The sequence below is a fragment of the Phoenix dactylifera genome, chromosome 9 (assembly GCF_051530095.1).
Source record: "Phoenix dactylifera cultivar Ajwa chromosome 9, Ajwa_hap1_PhDact_Kaust_v1.1, whole genome shotgun sequence".
In the NCBI taxonomy this organism is placed as follows: Eukaryota; Viridiplantae; Streptophyta; class Magnoliopsida; order Arecales; family Arecaceae; genus Phoenix; species Phoenix dactylifera.
In genome coordinates, this window is record NC_143198.1 from 3,346,099 (window position 1) to 3,363,082 (window position 16,984).

At 39.5% G+C, this 16,984-nt stretch overlaps 2 protein-coding genes across 21 annotated transcripts; one reads left to right on the top strand and one right to left on the bottom strand.

Annotated features, from left to right (window-relative positions):
• Window positions 1-762: 762 nt before the first annotated feature.
• On the bottom strand, window positions 763-16,284 carry LOC103723689 (TIP41-like protein). 20 transcript variants are annotated; one of them, XR_015968615.2, is made up of 13 exons: window positions 15,562-16,284; window positions 12,773-12,958; window positions 12,288-12,378; window positions 8,702-8,806; window positions 8,555-8,614; window positions 8,409-8,450; window positions 7,938-8,099; window positions 7,423-7,523; window positions 6,483-6,537; window positions 6,272-6,401; window positions 5,550-5,654; window positions 3,051-3,194; window positions 763-1,297 (listed from the first exon to the last, which is right to left on the bottom strand). XR_015968615.2 is itself a non-coding variant. In XM_088703982.2 (10 exons), the coding sequence occupies exons 1-9, from the start codon at window positions 15,705-15,707 to the stop codon at window positions 6,519-6,521; spliced, it is 912 nt and encodes a 303-aa protein (XP_088560108.1). In that variant the 5' UTR covers window positions 15,708-16,284; the 3' UTR covers window positions 6,205-6,401; window positions 6,483-6,518. The 20 variants fall into 20 exon arrangements, 4 of the variants coding, with proteins under 4 accessions (XP_088560108.1, XP_088560109.1, XP_088560107.1 ...); XR_015968608.2 differs by having other exon boundaries at window positions 3,051-4,999; window positions 6,272-6,537; XR_015968618.2 differs by lacking the exon at window positions 6,272-6,401 and having other exon boundaries at window positions 7,965-8,099; window positions 15,562-16,283.
• On the top strand, window positions 2,995-3,682 carry LOC148702393 (zinc finger protein 1-like). The gene has a single exon (XM_088703984.2). It carries the CDS (start codon window positions 2,995-2,997, stop codon window positions 3,547-3,549), a length of 555 nt encoding a protein of 184 aa, XP_088560110.2. The 3' UTR covers window positions 3,550-3,682.
• Window positions 16,285-16,984: the final 700 nt, after the last annotated feature.

Sequence of the window (16,984 nt, forward strand, 5' to 3'; positions counted from 1 at the left end):
ACCATGGCAGCGGTCTAAGCGACTTGTCTTAAATTTCCTGTCAGCTATAGGCTGTCAACAAGCCACCAATCCATATCTAAGATTTGCACATGCAAGCCTCTATGGAAGATGCTAGCTAAAAATTGGGAGGAATTAATTAATTTACCATTTGGTGAGCAGAATATTATATCCTTTATTATAATCCGAGAACTGTTGCCCTGGGCATCGTTTGTCAGACATGCTGCAAGCTCTCTAGTTGGGGAACGACCGTGCTAAACGCAATTCACTAATGATCTGTTCTGTTTGTTCTATTCAAAACATTCGTCTTCAGGCTTAGAGAATCTGGATCTGGTCCCCTCGAGGAAAGCAAGACTCCAGACTCAGTGACGCACAGTATGCTTGACCAACAACAGTTAAGGGCACAAGAGAAGTAATGTTCTGGTGCACGACGCTTGTACCCAATTCGATTGCCTCACTGATGCCGCAGACCTCTCGCAAAAAAGCAAAAACAGCGCCAGTGATTACTGGCCACCTGTTTTCGTTCCGGACCTATTTCCCTGCTCGACTAGGAGAAATAAAGGACGGGAAAAAAAAAGGGGGCCCACGATCATCGGGAGGGCTTATCAGGTCACCATCAGTGCCCCCGGAAGAGATGCCCCTCTCCCCGCTATTGGCTTCTGGCAGTGGAAGAGGGCACGCTGCTCTCGCTGCGTGCGCCCTCTAGTTAAAGATCCAATGTTAATGCTGCCAGAATTGCGCATGAAATTGACCCGACAAAAGATATGCGTTTGCGTGGGGAACCGTCCTACGCATTGTATTCATTTGATCTTGTGCTGGAAGGCTTTTCTTCGTTCTTTTCAGCATTCTCAGCCATCATACACTTGATTTGGGCTTGGAACTTGGACGGATGCATATCAGCAGTTGTCCAATTGACGGAAAGACTTTGGACCAATACAGTTTGATTGATGAGGGCAGGATCCCACCAGACGTGAGAGGTTGGGAGCTGGACGTTCTCTCATGTCGCTTGCAAACAACTGCACAGCTCTTCCATATATTCTCTCATGGAGCAGTGATCCACACCACAAACCCTAGGAATAATCCTCCAGAAGGAGCCAAACAAGTATATCGCTGTTTGCTTTGGATTCCTGGCTTCCCCTGCTTCTAAGAAGAGCTTCACCCTAAAGCTATTAGGAATCACGTTGGTTGCTTATGTCACTCTCTTTTGGCAGAGAGGGCAGGCATATCTTCCTCCATTTGCTGCATCCACATGGAACCGATGGCTTTTTATTGGGGAACTGCCCTTCATCATGATCATGGCCTGAAATGAAATTTACAGACCGCATTAGAAAGGGTCGGTGCGAAAGTCCATCCCAATAAAAGAGACTTTTTTTAAAAAACAAATTCTAAAAGAGAAGATGGGGAGCAAGAAGAACAAGACAGCATGTAGCAGTGAGACATGGTGGAAACTGACAGCTTGTAGCTCAATGTTCAATCTTCCAATGTCATGATCAGACGGATGACAGATGTGGTGGGGCAAGGCAACCAGGTCATCATAGGACCACAGTGCACTTACAACTTAAAATTTACGACATCTTTAAAAAATGACATACTGGGTTGACGCTGTCTGCAAATAAGGTAGATGATAACGGTAGGGGAAGCTGGAAACCTCTCCCTCTCTTATCTTGATCAGTGTCCAACTCATGACGCAATCACCACAAGAATTTTGCTCTGTGAAGCTTCCGGATCAAAGCATCAAAGCTTACATCATTATTTAGCATCAAGAAACTAGTGCTGGGAACTGAGCTCCCCATTATCTTCTGTCTTATTTCTACAGCAACAATATTCTACTAGCATAGTGCAAGTGGTTCTTAAAGCACTTTTCAAACAAGAACCCACTACTGATAAGTGCCTGCATCAACCCATTGTATCAATCCCAGCAAGATACTCCACCCAAATACTACACTTAAATAGTGAGTTAAAGCAGCACTCACTTCTAGACAACCTTTATCAACATTATTGGTACTTAGGGGGGACCATAGCATGGAAAAGATAACACCAATAATGCTATAGCATTTCCACTTAGTTCATGTCTTGGCACAAGCCTATGATGCAATCTCTCACAGTTACATGGTGTTATACAGGGGCGGAAAAAATCATTTTCCAAATTTTGTTCAGAGATAAGCAACTATAGTTTGAACTTTGAAGTGCTCTAGATGCCCCATTATAACTCATTACTATTTGATCCAGCACTATACATTAGAGAAATAACAGGATGAGTGCGAAAAGCAGCACTCCTAAGCATCAGATGGTCCCCCATGGGAAAGCAAGAACAGATAAAAAATCAAATGAATGCCTATAAGAAGTGACCATCTGATCAGATGATCTTAATAGCAGTGCGGTGCGGAGAAACAATATACAGGTATATTTTTTAATCTAAAGAATGGTTATATTTTCTCCCACTCTGATTGGTGGAGAACACCATTTCATACAACAAACCTCTATATGCTTCTAGCAATGAGACTTCTGACCGCATATTCTAGATATAGCGACAGCAGTTGATAAAATAGCTTTCTCAACATAAAAGAAAAAGAAAAGGCTAAATAAATGAAGATTGATGGAATTGCTGCTAGATTGTCAAGCTTGTATTATGGTTCAAAGAAGAGAACCATGTAAAGTGGAGTGACCTAATGAGGAAAAAGATGGTGGGAATCTAAAGATTGATATGGGAAACAGTAGACATGACAGAAGCATCACCCCTGGCATAACAAGCACCACGATGTGGGCCACATAGGAAAGACATAAACAGCTAAAGATATCCAGTGAGACACCTTCTTTCTGTCCCGATTCCCTCTCCTTACATTTATTCCAACTCCTACCTTGTTCTTCTTTTTAAATGAGACCAACAACATTCCACAAAGCCTCTACAAAATCCAACTCTTCCTATTCCAACTTCTAAGAACTCAATTCAGAGACAGTTACTCTGCTTACTCTTCCGCAGAGATTGCAAGCTTCCAAATGGAACAGGAAGAAGTGGGAGAAATATCAGCAAACCAGAGATCAGAGCCACATACCAGCAACTATGATGACAGGGAAGTTGGTGACAGCTCCCGAACATGGTTGAACCTGACCCTGGGCGGGAGCATCTCCTCAGCAGCCACAAACTCCTCAGATTCTCAGTCCAAGCATGCCCCTCTCAAGGTGTTTTCGTGCAACTTCTGCATGAGGAAGTTTTTTAGCTCACAGGCACTGGGGGGACATCAAAATGCTCATAAAAGAGAAAGAGGTGCAGCTAGACGGTCTCATCACTCCCAACGGATGATGATGGGTTTGCCCCTCAACACTCCTTTCCTACGCTCCCTACGAGTTCAGCCCCATTCAATGGCTCACAAGCCAAACAGAGAGGGAGACATGGGGATGGTGGCCAGGTTCGATGATGTCAGTATGAGTTGGCTACCCTATGCGCTGGAGGAAGCAACAAATTTGAGGTGGCCTGGAAGCTATCAAATAAATTTGCAGCCCCCAAGGGAACCAGCAGAACTAAATAAGCTTGATTTGAGTCTCCGACTTTGATGTTTTAATCAATTGGGTAACATTTGCATGCTGCCCATCTAGTGTTCAGCTCCATTTTTTGCATCAGTCAGTTGAAGAGACTAACTGCAATAAGCTTCCATCTATCATTAAATGCTAGCTTACTATTATAGCATATTAGCATTCATGCAGATAATTCTAGCAAATCTGACTATTCTACTTGCCATTCCTCAATGTTTTTTTTTCTGTTGACATACTCCATTACGCTTTTCCTCAGACACTTAGAGCGATAGTTTTAAGACAATGCACTTATCATTGTGTAGTTCATTTTTGACTAGTGATGCACTTTCTCCAGTTTGTTTTCATTGAAAGATTATGTTGTAATTATATGACAGCTAAGGTGATCGTGCAGGTGGAAGACAAATTATGGAGAACCATTACTCTAGTTTCCTTAACACAAAAAAGATAAGTTGATAAATGATAAATTGAAAAGAAAACTGACATATTACCAAAACTAACCTAAGGAATGATAACACGGTTAAGGGGATCCATTGATTTCATAAAATATTATTTAAGTATCAGATATCGACATGTTTGAACAGGCAGCAAATGAATGGTTAGCATGGCCATCATGTTATTCATAAGCTATGTGTGCCTAGGTACTTAATGCTACCACAACAATGGAACATGGTTTGTCCTGGTCAACCAATGAAGAGAAAGGAAGATCCCTTCGTTTCAGTTATCATTTTGATCAACATTATCATGACAATGATCTTCATAGAGTAGCCAGGTTTCAAATGGTGATGGTGTGAATGGTTTGTTCATGTAATCAGTTCAATCAATATAGCAATTGGCTCTGTTTGGCATATTTCTTCCAATTAATGCTGAGTAGAGGCTAGCTTGAACGAGACGCAAATGTTCAACTTCCCTTGGCTGACACCAAAATTTATCCCTCCAACTTTCCAATCAGTATCTTCCTTATTTTCTTCAATATTGATACTAGACAGTTATCTACTAAGATTGATATTTCTTAATCAAATTAAAACACTCCAATACAAAAGCAGGATATTCACTCTAATCCATGCCAGTCCAAGAAAATATAACCTTCTATCAGCACCCGAATCAAAGTAAAGAATCAAGATAAGTGCAGCAGAATTCTTGAGGATTAGAGTTTACTGATTTTCAAAGTTGGCTAACTCTATCAGAAAGAGTTCACTATTGAGCGAGAGCCAAGCTTGGGACTTATACAGTCTTAATTAAACAAGTATTTTGCTATAATATTCAGTCCATAGGACACCTTAAATGCATTCCAGTCAAAATTAACTAACCCATTATTCAATAAATATGTACAGAGCATTCAGCTAATGGTAACTGCATGCAAATAGCATCATTCCATTTTTTCAATAATGAAAGCACACTAGTCACAATATAGTTGCAGACTGTTTAAAATCGATAGCAGTTCACTTTTCCCAAGTGCCACATGAGAAGTATTCTGCATTTTATAAAAAAAGCAACATAGTTTTAGAGGCACAAGCATGTGAGGGAAAAGAACCATACCAATCTCTTCAAAATGCCATCAACAAAGATCATTATTTCATGTCACTTGCTTCTAACTGTCACTTGCATGGGATGTACTAATTATTCTGGACAGGAATTTTATTCTCATATCATATAAAATGATATTTACACAAAAATGCCCTTCAATGTCATCTTTTAATTGTGAAAAATGTATATATGGATCAAGAATTTTGGAGTTGGTAATATCAGGCATCTTTGAGGATTGCCACTGCCAGGACTGGCAACATGTCCAATGGTAAATATCTAAATCCAACTTTAAATGAGTTTACTAGAATCCCAGCCTAGAAATGAATATGGAATGAAATAGATCTGCATCCAGATTGACTCCTGCTAGCATAGAAATTTGGTTTTGGGGGTTTTCATCCCCTAAGATGAACCAGAACATCCATGGTGCATATTGATAATGCTAACAAGATGAAGATGGGCAGAGGGGATGGGCTTGAGAGAAAGGAAGGGAGACCTACCAATTTATAATTAACCAAGTCCAAATTCTTGGAGATGCACCATCCAATATTCAAACTCGGACATTTTGCTTTTAAACAGAGGGGGTGTGACCCTTGGCGTAAACCCTATTCACACAAATAACCAAAGTTCAAGCTGATGTATATGTAAGACAAATTAAAACCCAACAAGAAAATGGTAGCCAGTAGTATTAATGACATGCTCATCATTGATAAGCAAGAGTTCCAAATGAAGCTTTGCATAGAAAAAAATCATCATAAATATCTGAGCTGATCTAGCTAGAGAAGAATTTGTAGCTATACTGTAACGTAGAAAGCATGCATCCTAAATAGAAGAGGTGACCCTAGGACAAGAAAAAAATAGTGAAGTCAAGGTCCTGCAAGTCAAAGTGATGTTGGAACTTGGAAGGTGCTTCAACCTGAAAAACAGAATGAGTATTATCCTTTTTAGTATTTATTATGTATGTTAGAAAAATGCCATAACAACCTCTAAAAACAAAGTAAGAGGATGTTGTTTAGAGATTGGATTTGGAGAATTAGGAATCAGACGTTGTAGCAAAAATTTACAAAGTTAACACACTTAAGATTTGTAATGAATAAGATATAACAAACATGGAAATATAGCGACAGCCAAACAAGACATAACTTCTGAAGAAAATATCCAAACATCAGAATGTATTAAATCAAGTGTTGCATAAAATCAAGAAGAAAAAGAAGGTATTTACATCATAAAAAGAGTTGGCTAGTTCTGCTATCAAGTCTATGACATGCTTATGAAGTCAATGCAGACATAAAATGCTAGAAATGAAATTTTTCATTCAGTCGCATTGACTAATCTCTGGCTTGACAAATGGCCTGCATAGTGCCAGAAATTAGAAATAATGATGCAGAGAACACTCCAACAGATGTTGTGGAAGGAAGACAGACAGGTAGTACATGTAGAAAAGCCATCAAACTCCGTGACCGGTCTCATCAGCCTCCAGTGATAGATCTGCACAAAGAAAGAGTGAAATGATAAGAGAGCAGTGGTGATTGATATGTTATCTAAAATTTCATGAGAAAAAAAAAAGAAAAAGGGAATAAAAATATTCATACCAACGTATATCAACATTACTATTTGTAAGTGGAAACATGGTCAATGAGTCAGCATGGGGGTATCAGGTTTCATATGATGAGAGCTCCAAAGCTTACAATCCATCCATAATAAGGTATACTTGAAAAGGCAAGCATGGTGGAGGTGGTAGAAGCTTAGGTTTACAATCAAAAAAAGTCATCATGTGGTAAAAACAGGGCATGTCTTATTGGAGATAGGAATGAAAACAATTGCAATGGTAAAAAATAATCGGCAAAGCTTCTTCTTGTCAAGCTTGGTACAATAATCAGTGGCGCAACCAGAAGCTCTGTATTACGGAACAAATAAAGATCCACAAGAGCATGAGAGAGTTGGGTGTCACAAATACAAATGTGATAAACTTGCAGGGGCATAGCCAGGACTCAAGCAGGTTCTCTGCAGGCAATCTTAACAATATAGATTGCAGAAAAGAACAAAAGACCAATGACATACCAGCCATGAACTTTTGTCCAAAGAGCACCACAAGGTTGATCAATAAATTTAAATCTTGATAAGCCTGATAATCAAGCACATTTGCAGTTGCTAGTCCAATTGTTGCAACTAGGCCATAATCAGAACATCAAACTCCTAAAATGATATGATCATCTTGATGTGTGGTTTACTACTTCTCTATTAGTTTGTATTCTTTTTAAGGCTTCACTGGCCATAGTAACAATTCAGGAATACCTGGAAATTTCAGGTATTCCTCAATTAGTTTGTATTCCATGTAAGGCTTGACTGGCCATAGTAGCAATTCAGGAATACCTGGAAACTTTCAGCCTTTGGGTCTTATGTGTGATGACAGGGAGCCTCTGACCAATAAGATTCGGATCTCTATATGCTGCAGAATCAGAAGGAAAACCTTCCTGCTTAATCAAGAAGACAGGTCATGACAATTAGTCAAAACATAATCTACAGTTTAAAATTGTTTAAAAGAACAGAAAAGAGAAGAAATCCAAAGAGAGAGAAAGGTATACAGCAGAATTATTCATCTTGATATCGGTCCATGAATCCGAAAACATAGAGAGCATGAATTATAAACTTAAAATTGCACCAAAATATGCAGTGACTAAACACATGACTTAGAGAGAAAATAAGAAACTTCAAGACTACATGAGACTAGAAAATACAAGATAAGCTAGTCAACATAATGTAATTACGTGTGCAACAACAGCAAGTGTAAAGAAAAGTAACAGTTATAGTACTGGCTGAATATTTATGAATACCAGCTCGACCACATGCCAAATTCAGGAAACCTATACAGACGTAGGCGACAGTACATGTACATAAAGACTGCACGAACATACAGCAGATAAACTCTGGATTGTCGCTTCTCTCCAGCAGCTCTCACGAAGAATGGCAGGCATGGATTTGTGATCGCTTACAAAAGGACAATAAACTCGAGTATCCCTCAATCTCATTAGTACTCCATCAATTCTGAGCTGCAATGCAAACTTACTGAGTGGCTAGAAAGAGCAACGAAGCCAAAAAATCTTTCAATATCACATCTCTATCGTAAACAAAAACTGCACAAATATCAGAAAACTGGAGATAAGAACAGTAATTTGAAAATTAGATCAGCATGATAATTTAATATTTATACAAATGCAGTTTTATCCTTATTGTTGTTGCAATGAATTTCTCCTCACTAGACCACATTTCATGAACTACATGATAGCACCTTGCAGATCTCTGATAGTGAAATTTATTGCATGGGCAAGTACATTATGAAACAAGCTTGATGCACTTACCCAGAAACGAAATAGAAGAAACCAACAACTGGGCATCACCCTCTACAAGATTAAGATACAAGATGATATCAACTGTAAACTTGTACAGACTTGAACAACATAAAAGGAAATTACATAACCTAATGGTTCATAAGCACAGAGTTTACCACTTTTACAGTTAAGAGTGATACTCCACTATCAGCCAGCTCATCTTCATATAGAACTACCTATAGTTACATACTTGTCACAAGCAGGACCAGATCATCATAAGAAAGAAAGAGCACATGCAACTTTTCTGTATTAAAAGTAGCAACCTCATCAAAGAAGAGAATTGGTTCTTTTGAGGACAGTGCAGCCAGATCAATTCGGTGATCAGAGTCCTCCCAGCACAAGCTACAGCACCCATCTTCCAAAATTGCCTGTTCCAAGATATTCATGTAGGATAGAACCAATATGGCTCTCTCACTCCAATATATGTACTCAACATAAATCAATCAAGCTGCTATAAGCACACAAGATGCTTGAATTTGTTTTATCCTACATTGTTTTAGTTTTTCAAAGCAAAGAATCTCTTTTCTGTAATAAAGAGACCTTTCACAGAGCAAAATCTAAATGCATCTACTGTTATGATATAAGATAAAAGTTGACTGACGGATCTAAAGAGTCATCACTGTTTGAGAGGCAGCATCCTGAAAGTCATTTGATACTACTAGAAGCAAGAATGGAGTGCTTCATCCTTTTCTAAAGTAAATAGCTTTTAGGAGTGGATCAAGATCTATCCATCGAAAAGGTTATTGTTTAAAAGCATCACAGTTTTGACAACTTCTAGAGTTGCCTGATATACTCCTGCTCTTGTCATGGCAGCATTAATTGACACTTAACTATCCTAACTCTTAAAAACACCTATCTGATCTGTATCACAAGTTCTAAACAAAGCAAACTGCTCACATTACTATAAGTTCTCAAATCCTTTTTCACTTTATTTGGTAATTTTCTGATTATCAGGCTATATCTAAGAAGAAATGCGTCCCTGCCACATAATCCCAGTTCTGGGTTGCCAGAACATTTGGAGAGATACAAGGAAAATATATACGAGGCAGGCTTTGATCAAACAGTAGTTTTATCCTTCAAATCTAGGGTCAAGCACCTTTAGGTTAAGATTTAGAGTAAAAACTCAAATAAACTGTACACCAAATTCTCAAACTTTTATAATTAGAATCAATGATATATTCTGCAAAGTAGCTGTCCCAAACGAAAAGGAGTGTTAGTTCTGTATGACCTTCCCCAGCTTTGAAGGTCAAATTTTCTCACTGAGAGCAATACTAGCAAAGGTCTGCTATACTGGAAGGTATTCTAATTTGCTGGTTAGTGGGTCAAACATGTAATTTCTGTCCTAGGCGGTCCATAGTCCTTTCATGTTATCAGGCCTTAATCTGAGCTTTTGAGTTTCCATGTACAATCCAATACTCCATTTAACAGTCCTTTAGTAGCATTTAATAGTCCTTTGGTAGCATTTAACAGTCCTTTAGTAGCCAGGAAAAGAACCAACCTTGGTCATATGGTCAACTTAAGAAAGACGGTTCTCTGGTGTCTCGGGCCATTTGTCATGCCTTCCCCATCTCTGCTTCTTCCTCTCTTTTCTCTTCCTTCCCGCTCTCATTTTCTCATACATTGTTTATCTTAAATTGAAATAGAGACACATGAATATGTGCTTCTACAAAAATTACCTGCCCATCAGGCTTCTCATTACATCACAACCAAGCCCTTGCTCATCTTACATTGCTATTGATCCCTTTATAAGACTGGATTATATGACCGGATTTCTGAAAGACATACCATCACATTGAATTTGTCACCTCTTTAAGAAAATTTAGGAACAAAGCACAGAGCCCTTACAGGAGACCTAGAACCACTTAATGGTTCTTTGCCCTCAAAAGTAATTTATTCTTAAAACACACCATTCGCTAAGTTCTTCCAAAGGGTTTGGATGCATGCATTTGGTCCATGAGGGCAATCATTTGGTTCATGACTGACTCGGCACAAAGTCCTTGTTCGGCCAAATACAAAATCAGGTAAGATGTTATCTTCCCCAACCCTGCAAATGTGACATGACCTTTCTTAATTGTGGTTCACTTAGCTCTTTCTATGTTAAACTAATGTAGGTAAATCCACTCAAGACTATCCCTAAGCAAGGCCGTCTTCTCTATTTCCTATTCTGGTACCTTCTCAAAAAACCTCTAGGTATCATCAAGCTTATACCAAGATATACGGCAAATATCGAAAGTGACCTGCGTCGCTTCCTTGTCCTCCAAAAAATTGAAGACTCTAGTGAGTCAGAAGATTCTGTTATGCATCTAGCACAAAGAAAAGGCACGCAAAAGTCTCAAGTATATCCAGTTTAATTTTATTTTATGCATCATCTTCCAAGTATCATCAATTGACCAGCTACTTGGCAGCCATATCTATTGCCAAGTATTTACTGGAGGGTGCTTCTCATGTCCCCTAGTAGAATGCTACACAAGAACAAAAAAAAGGCACTGAAATATAGTGATAAAGGAGATTAGCTTATTTTCTTAAACTCAGTACAGTATGGTACTATGGTGTTTGTTTCTACACCATTTAGCACAAAGCATGTGATGCTATAGAGACTCTAAAATCTGCATTTTTTGCCCAAGGGTATGGATAGACTTATGATGTGGATTGTCTAAAGCATTTCACTATTTGCCAACAACTAAATTTGCATCATCACTAAAATGTAGCCACTGATCTAAATTACGTGTTGTATCTACCAGACATGACAAATGCATCACCTCATGGAAATTTAGAAGAAGTCCGAACTAAGCAGCCTTGAAATTGTTGCTTGAAGGGAGAAGAATAAGGTGTACAGACTTAAAAAGGTCAACCTGTAGAATAGAGGGGATCTCTTAGACAGAAAGGTAAAGATTTTAGGGTAATCAACCTCAAGGGTAGAAGTGTAATCATTCAAAATGCAGAAGTCCTCACAAATTCTCTTAGATGCAAGGGGCAAGAGTTTAAAGTGAACAAACTTGACAATAGAAGCGAACTATCGCAAACACCAAGCAACTTCCCATTTTTCAAAATCTCCTTCCAAAGGGGGATCCTAGCCAAAGAAATCATCTCTAAACCACGATAAAGTGACTAGTACAATCACAAGCCACAAAAATAGAGCACTAACTACTCCTAAATCAAAAGCAAAAAAAAAAAGGAAATAATCCCACCCTCCTAGTTCACTTAATATCTAGAGCAAACTACATTTCTCTAACTACCTTAGTTCTTCGCGTCAGAACCTAAGACGTCCCACCTCGAAAAAATTATAGTCTCCTCTACCCTAACCCCCTCTCTGCAAAAAACTTCTCCAATATCTTTTCAAATTATTTGCCACACTCATGGGATTTCTGAAGAAAGACAAATAATAACTGACAATGTTTAATATAACAAATTCATCAACATTCACTGACATTCCTCTTAAACAACTTGACCGTACAAGCCTCCCATGCAGCAACCATTGGATCATAATCATTCTCTTCATTCTACCAACCCCAAAAGAAGATCTGAAGTATCTAATCTGAATACTCTCTATCCAAGAAATGAAATATCTAGCACCCATCTCCTAGCAAAAGTATCAATCTTTAAACCCAAGATGACATTCTTATTTTCACTAGAAGACATGTGACTGATTCAAAACAACTCAAAGGAAATCTGAGGTTCAACAAGTGAAGCAACATTAACTTTGCTTGGTAATAGTAACAATTATTTTCAGAAACAACATGGGTAATCCTAACAAAGCACAATCAGCAATTGAAGGGAAAAAATGTACATATACAAAATTATAGAATAAAGTTCAAAATTATTTTAGACAATACTGCAACAAAATCAGACCTTTTCTGTATTTGGTTCTATTGCCTCACTGCCACAATATGGTGTCGTAAATGTATAGTCGTAATCAAGTATCACTTGCTGAAAAGGTTTACTGCAACAAAAGAACAATAAGTAAGGAAATGGTCCAAATTTTTCATCTCAAGCATACAAGGGATACATCAAAAAAAGGAGCCAGAAAGTTCGAAACTAGTATCCTGTTCACAAGAGATACTGAGACTGACAAATCTGATATGCATCCTTAAAAATAGATACCGAGATGTTTAGTTTTAGACACAGATCACCCTTTGAATTTAAAATGGCATCCAGACAGTTAGTGAATCTTTGAAACTCATTAGTACGGCATCAAGACTTTGGCAGAGTAACAAATGGTATCATCCAGCATTAAATCCATCCCAGAAGCCCATAGTATCTCAAACATGCTGAGACTTTCCACATATATGAGAAACTTCTGATTAGTAATTATAATGAAAGAAAATTTAATGGACCTTCTAGATTTCCATGTTGCAGCTGCAGGAACTTCAACCGGTGGCAATGATTCCTGTTTCCAACCCTTTAGAGCATCAAATGCATTGAAGTGCAACTTAATACCACTATCCTCATGTAAGAGATATAAAGAACTCTCCCCAAAAACCATCTCAGGCAAGTGTGATGTCCCAAGCTTTTCTTCCCACCTGCAGGAAATAAAAAAGAATTAAATTAAAGCATGACAGGATAAATCTGAAACAGCTCAAAATTTTGGCATCTCAGTCACATAACATGTGAAGAGTCTTTAGATTGAGATGATGTAATAGTGTTTGGTATAGGAAAAAAAATGTCCCAAGAATTAAAGATACTGACTTTTTATAAGTTTCAAATTTCTTTTTTTTTAACAAAAATATGAGGAATATTTGAAGATTTTGGCACATAAATAGCATATTCAAAGGACTCAAGCATCATAATCTCATAAGACTGCAAGAATTTATAACAAGAAAAGAATTCAGCACTACCAAGCTCTTAAAAAGTTCTTTTTTGGGCCCTGAGGTATATACAAAAACTATAGACAAAAAACATCTGAAGCATACAATCCTACCCATCCTCTCCCTCCCCCAAACCCAAAAAAAAAAACCACATGCCCCTTCAAGTTGACCAACATTCACTTATAAAAGCCGAGTGGTAAAGAGAGTTTACTAGTTAATCTCCAAGCACACAACTATGATTACATCCTCAATAACTCCCATATTACAGCTTGAATTGTGCTCCAAAAACTTTATTTTGGTTCAGCTAATTTTCAAAATATTATCCTCTAAAAGCTATTTCCATAAATCCAGTACAGCATCATACACAATTAAAAATTTAGAACACACTCCAGGTTTCCTATTAAATAGTTGTAGTTAGTTAGGATTTGCCTCTCATTTAGGCATCAAGCTCCCAAAATCACATATCAAAGTTATCATTCCAAAATGCATTAGAAAAGAAGAAGACTGAGTTGGAGAAGATGGCGTAAATAGAAAGTTGTGTGGGTGGGCAGGTGGGGGAGAGAGAGGGTAACATAATTCTATTAAAGAAATTTTTTATAAGGAACTCATGGTAACTCTTTTAACTCAAGCACCCATTGTCTTAAAAACTACTGCCTCTGTAGCTGAAGCCCATTGTTTTCCTGGGATTGCAAGGATGGCCAGGTCACAGGTTTATATAAGAGTTGAAACCTACTTCTATTCCCACCAGAGTTCATACTCCAAATCATTTTCCCAGCCACATATGATTTTGATAAAAACCAAAAAAATAAAAACTACCCACTAAATATATGAAACTTCTCCTTTCCCAGCAAGTGATGTGAGTTTACCACCACTAAGACTTTTTCCTTTTCTCACTCAAATTCAAAATTATGAAACCTAAGACTTAAAACATGACCAACCTAGTACCAACTACCAATATCAATTCCATGACTCTTAGTTAAACACAAACTTTTAGCTTGAGGACTCCTAACAATAAAATTTAACAAAACTCCAAGTATTGTGAAACTTTGGTAAGGTCTTGCCCTCCTTTAGCCCAAAAAAGTTAACACACACGCAAGCATGCATAACGAGCACATCTATCACACAATATAAGCACTCTTGGTATCACATAATGTAAGCGCATTTGGTACTATACAAGGATCTTTGGTGCAGTAGCGGGCGTGCAACCATCTAGAGTGTCCAAGCAAGGCACCATCCCAAGTGTCAAGACAAGACACGGACTGGTATGGGATTGAACATCCATTGTCATGAGTGTCAGGATGCAGTGCATCCAATTTCTAGAAAAAACCCCGTGGGATTTGAATCCTTGGTACTATATCACACATCGATCACACAATATAAACATTCTTGGTACTATATCATAAGGGGGAGATTGCAAATCCCTCCTGATTTTGAAAATTATTCATTAGTTGAGTCAGTGAAATGTTTAAATCACACAATATCTCTGACATAAGTATTAAGTATTATTTCGATCATCCCATAACTTCATTGGTTTTTCACTTTACAATGCATGTTCTTTATGCACTGCAGATCTGGTCGACATCCAACCATCCTATGCCCGAGATATCCACCATTCCTTGCTGGAGTTGCTAAATAGACAAAAGGTAATGAAGAGAGAAAATGAGGGAACCAGAAGAGGATATTGATCCCCCAATCTCTAGTTCCTCAGGAGACCAGAATCCATGCATACAGTAAATTCTGTCAGCCCCTGAAAATCTCCAGATTATGTTTAATCTTCCATCTTGTCTCTTCACACCTTCCCACTCCCATGAGAGATATCAAAAGAATGAGTTGGTTGGTCATCCAGATAGGCCCTAGATGCCATTCAGATCCTTCTGGCCCTCTTCTTTTTTGTATTCTCCGAATACCAGCAAACCATTCGCGGCAACTTCACCTCTCCCATGGGCATATGGAAGTTTCAGACCTTAAAAAAATCCCTAAAGTACTTGAACTTTTGCCATTTCTTGAAGCACAATATCTTTCGATGCAAGAGCGTTCATTTCCAGGCATTTTATCGATCATTTTGTGTGCCTACAACTACAAGTTTCAGCTGTGCTATCCCAAGTACGATCCCTATAAATACTCCTATAGAAGAATTTGCTGAGGATACCGAAGCCGCCTCTATCCAACCCAGGAACTAGGGCAAACAAAATAACCATATTAACACCCAAAATAAGTTGTTTTTGGATTAAAAAGTCAAGATTTCTTGGACATCAAGAAGAACTTCTGGAAATATCAATAGGCAATCCGCGAGAGAATGGAGATAAAGAATCGCATACTCTTGGAGGGCAAGGGAGCCAAGAATGGGCCTCCTGGAGGACTCGATGTGCCAGCCTCTGAGCCGAACCCCGCTCCGTCCGTCCGGAAGCGCTTCCGCCCCCGCCGCCATGAGATCGCTCTCCGCCGCGCCGCCCCACTCTGCCATCTCGCGCAACTGTAGGGCAGATAGCGATCCACGAGTTCTCCTTAAATACCCGGAAAGCGCTCCTCTCTTCTCTCCGTCCGAACTGTTAACCTTGTCCTGGAACTGGAAAGCTTTTAAAACCCTACTTGCGTTTCGGCTTTAATACCAGGATTAAGAAGCGCCGTCGCGGTGCCGCCGCTTCATACTTGTCACGGAGGTTCCAACCCTTTAACAGAGCTAACGGAGGCCTTAAAAAAGTAATAAGAGAGAGAGAGAGAGAGAGCAGAGGTTCACCGGATCTGGACCTCCGACGACGTTCCCATCAGCTCCCTCCTCCTCTCCGTTGGCGACTTCTCCCACCGCAACAACAGCCTCCTCCGCGCCCACTACCTCCTCGCCGCCCACCTTGGCCTCTCCCCCCTACCCGCGCCGCCGAGGCCACCGCCCTCGCCTCCGACGTCCCCAACGGCTCCTCGGCGACAGCCAGTGGTTCCTCGTCCTCCCCGCCGCCCGCGCCTCCCTCTCCCCCTCGCCGGCTTGGGATTTGCAGGAAGGAGAGGGAGATGGAGGGGACGAGAAACACGGAAGAGAGGAAGAAATCAAGAAACCATATTTCTCTCTTTTATTATTATTTTTTGGCCTGGTTTCGTTCCGTTAATCAGCCTCCCCGTTAGGGCTGTTAACGAGCCGAGCTGCTCGGGCTCGGTTCGGTAAAAATCTGGCTTAGGCTTGGCTCGTTAGTCAAACGAGCCCGAGCCCAAGCTCAATATAAGGCTCGTTTACATCCGAGCCTGAGCTTGAGCTCGAACCCGAGCAGCTCAGGAGCCCAAACAAGCTCTAGTTTTCCGCTGAAAGATCTTATTTCAGCACCATAATTCATAAAAATCTGACCACAAAGAGAAAAATAATCTGTTATTGAGCTGAGCCTGATTACGAGCCCGAGCTTGAGCTCGGGCTTGTTCTGGAGCTCGTAATTGAAACGAGCTTTACGAGCTCAAGCCCGAGTTTTTGCTTTGCCAAGCAAGCTCGAGCTCGAGCCCAATACAGAACTCGTTACCGAGCCCGAGCTCGAGTTTCTGTGAAATGGGCCGAGCCGAGCTCTCCCAGGCTCGGGCTCAGCTTGGCTCGTTAACAGCCCTAGCCCCCGTTTTGAGGCGGCATGCTTCAAGTAGAAAGTTGAACCGCATATTTTATATCAAATTTTTAAAAATATCGATATTTTAAAATAAATAATGGGACATGGAAATTGAGAATCCAAATTATTAAATATAATTTATAATATAAAACCAATCTAGAAC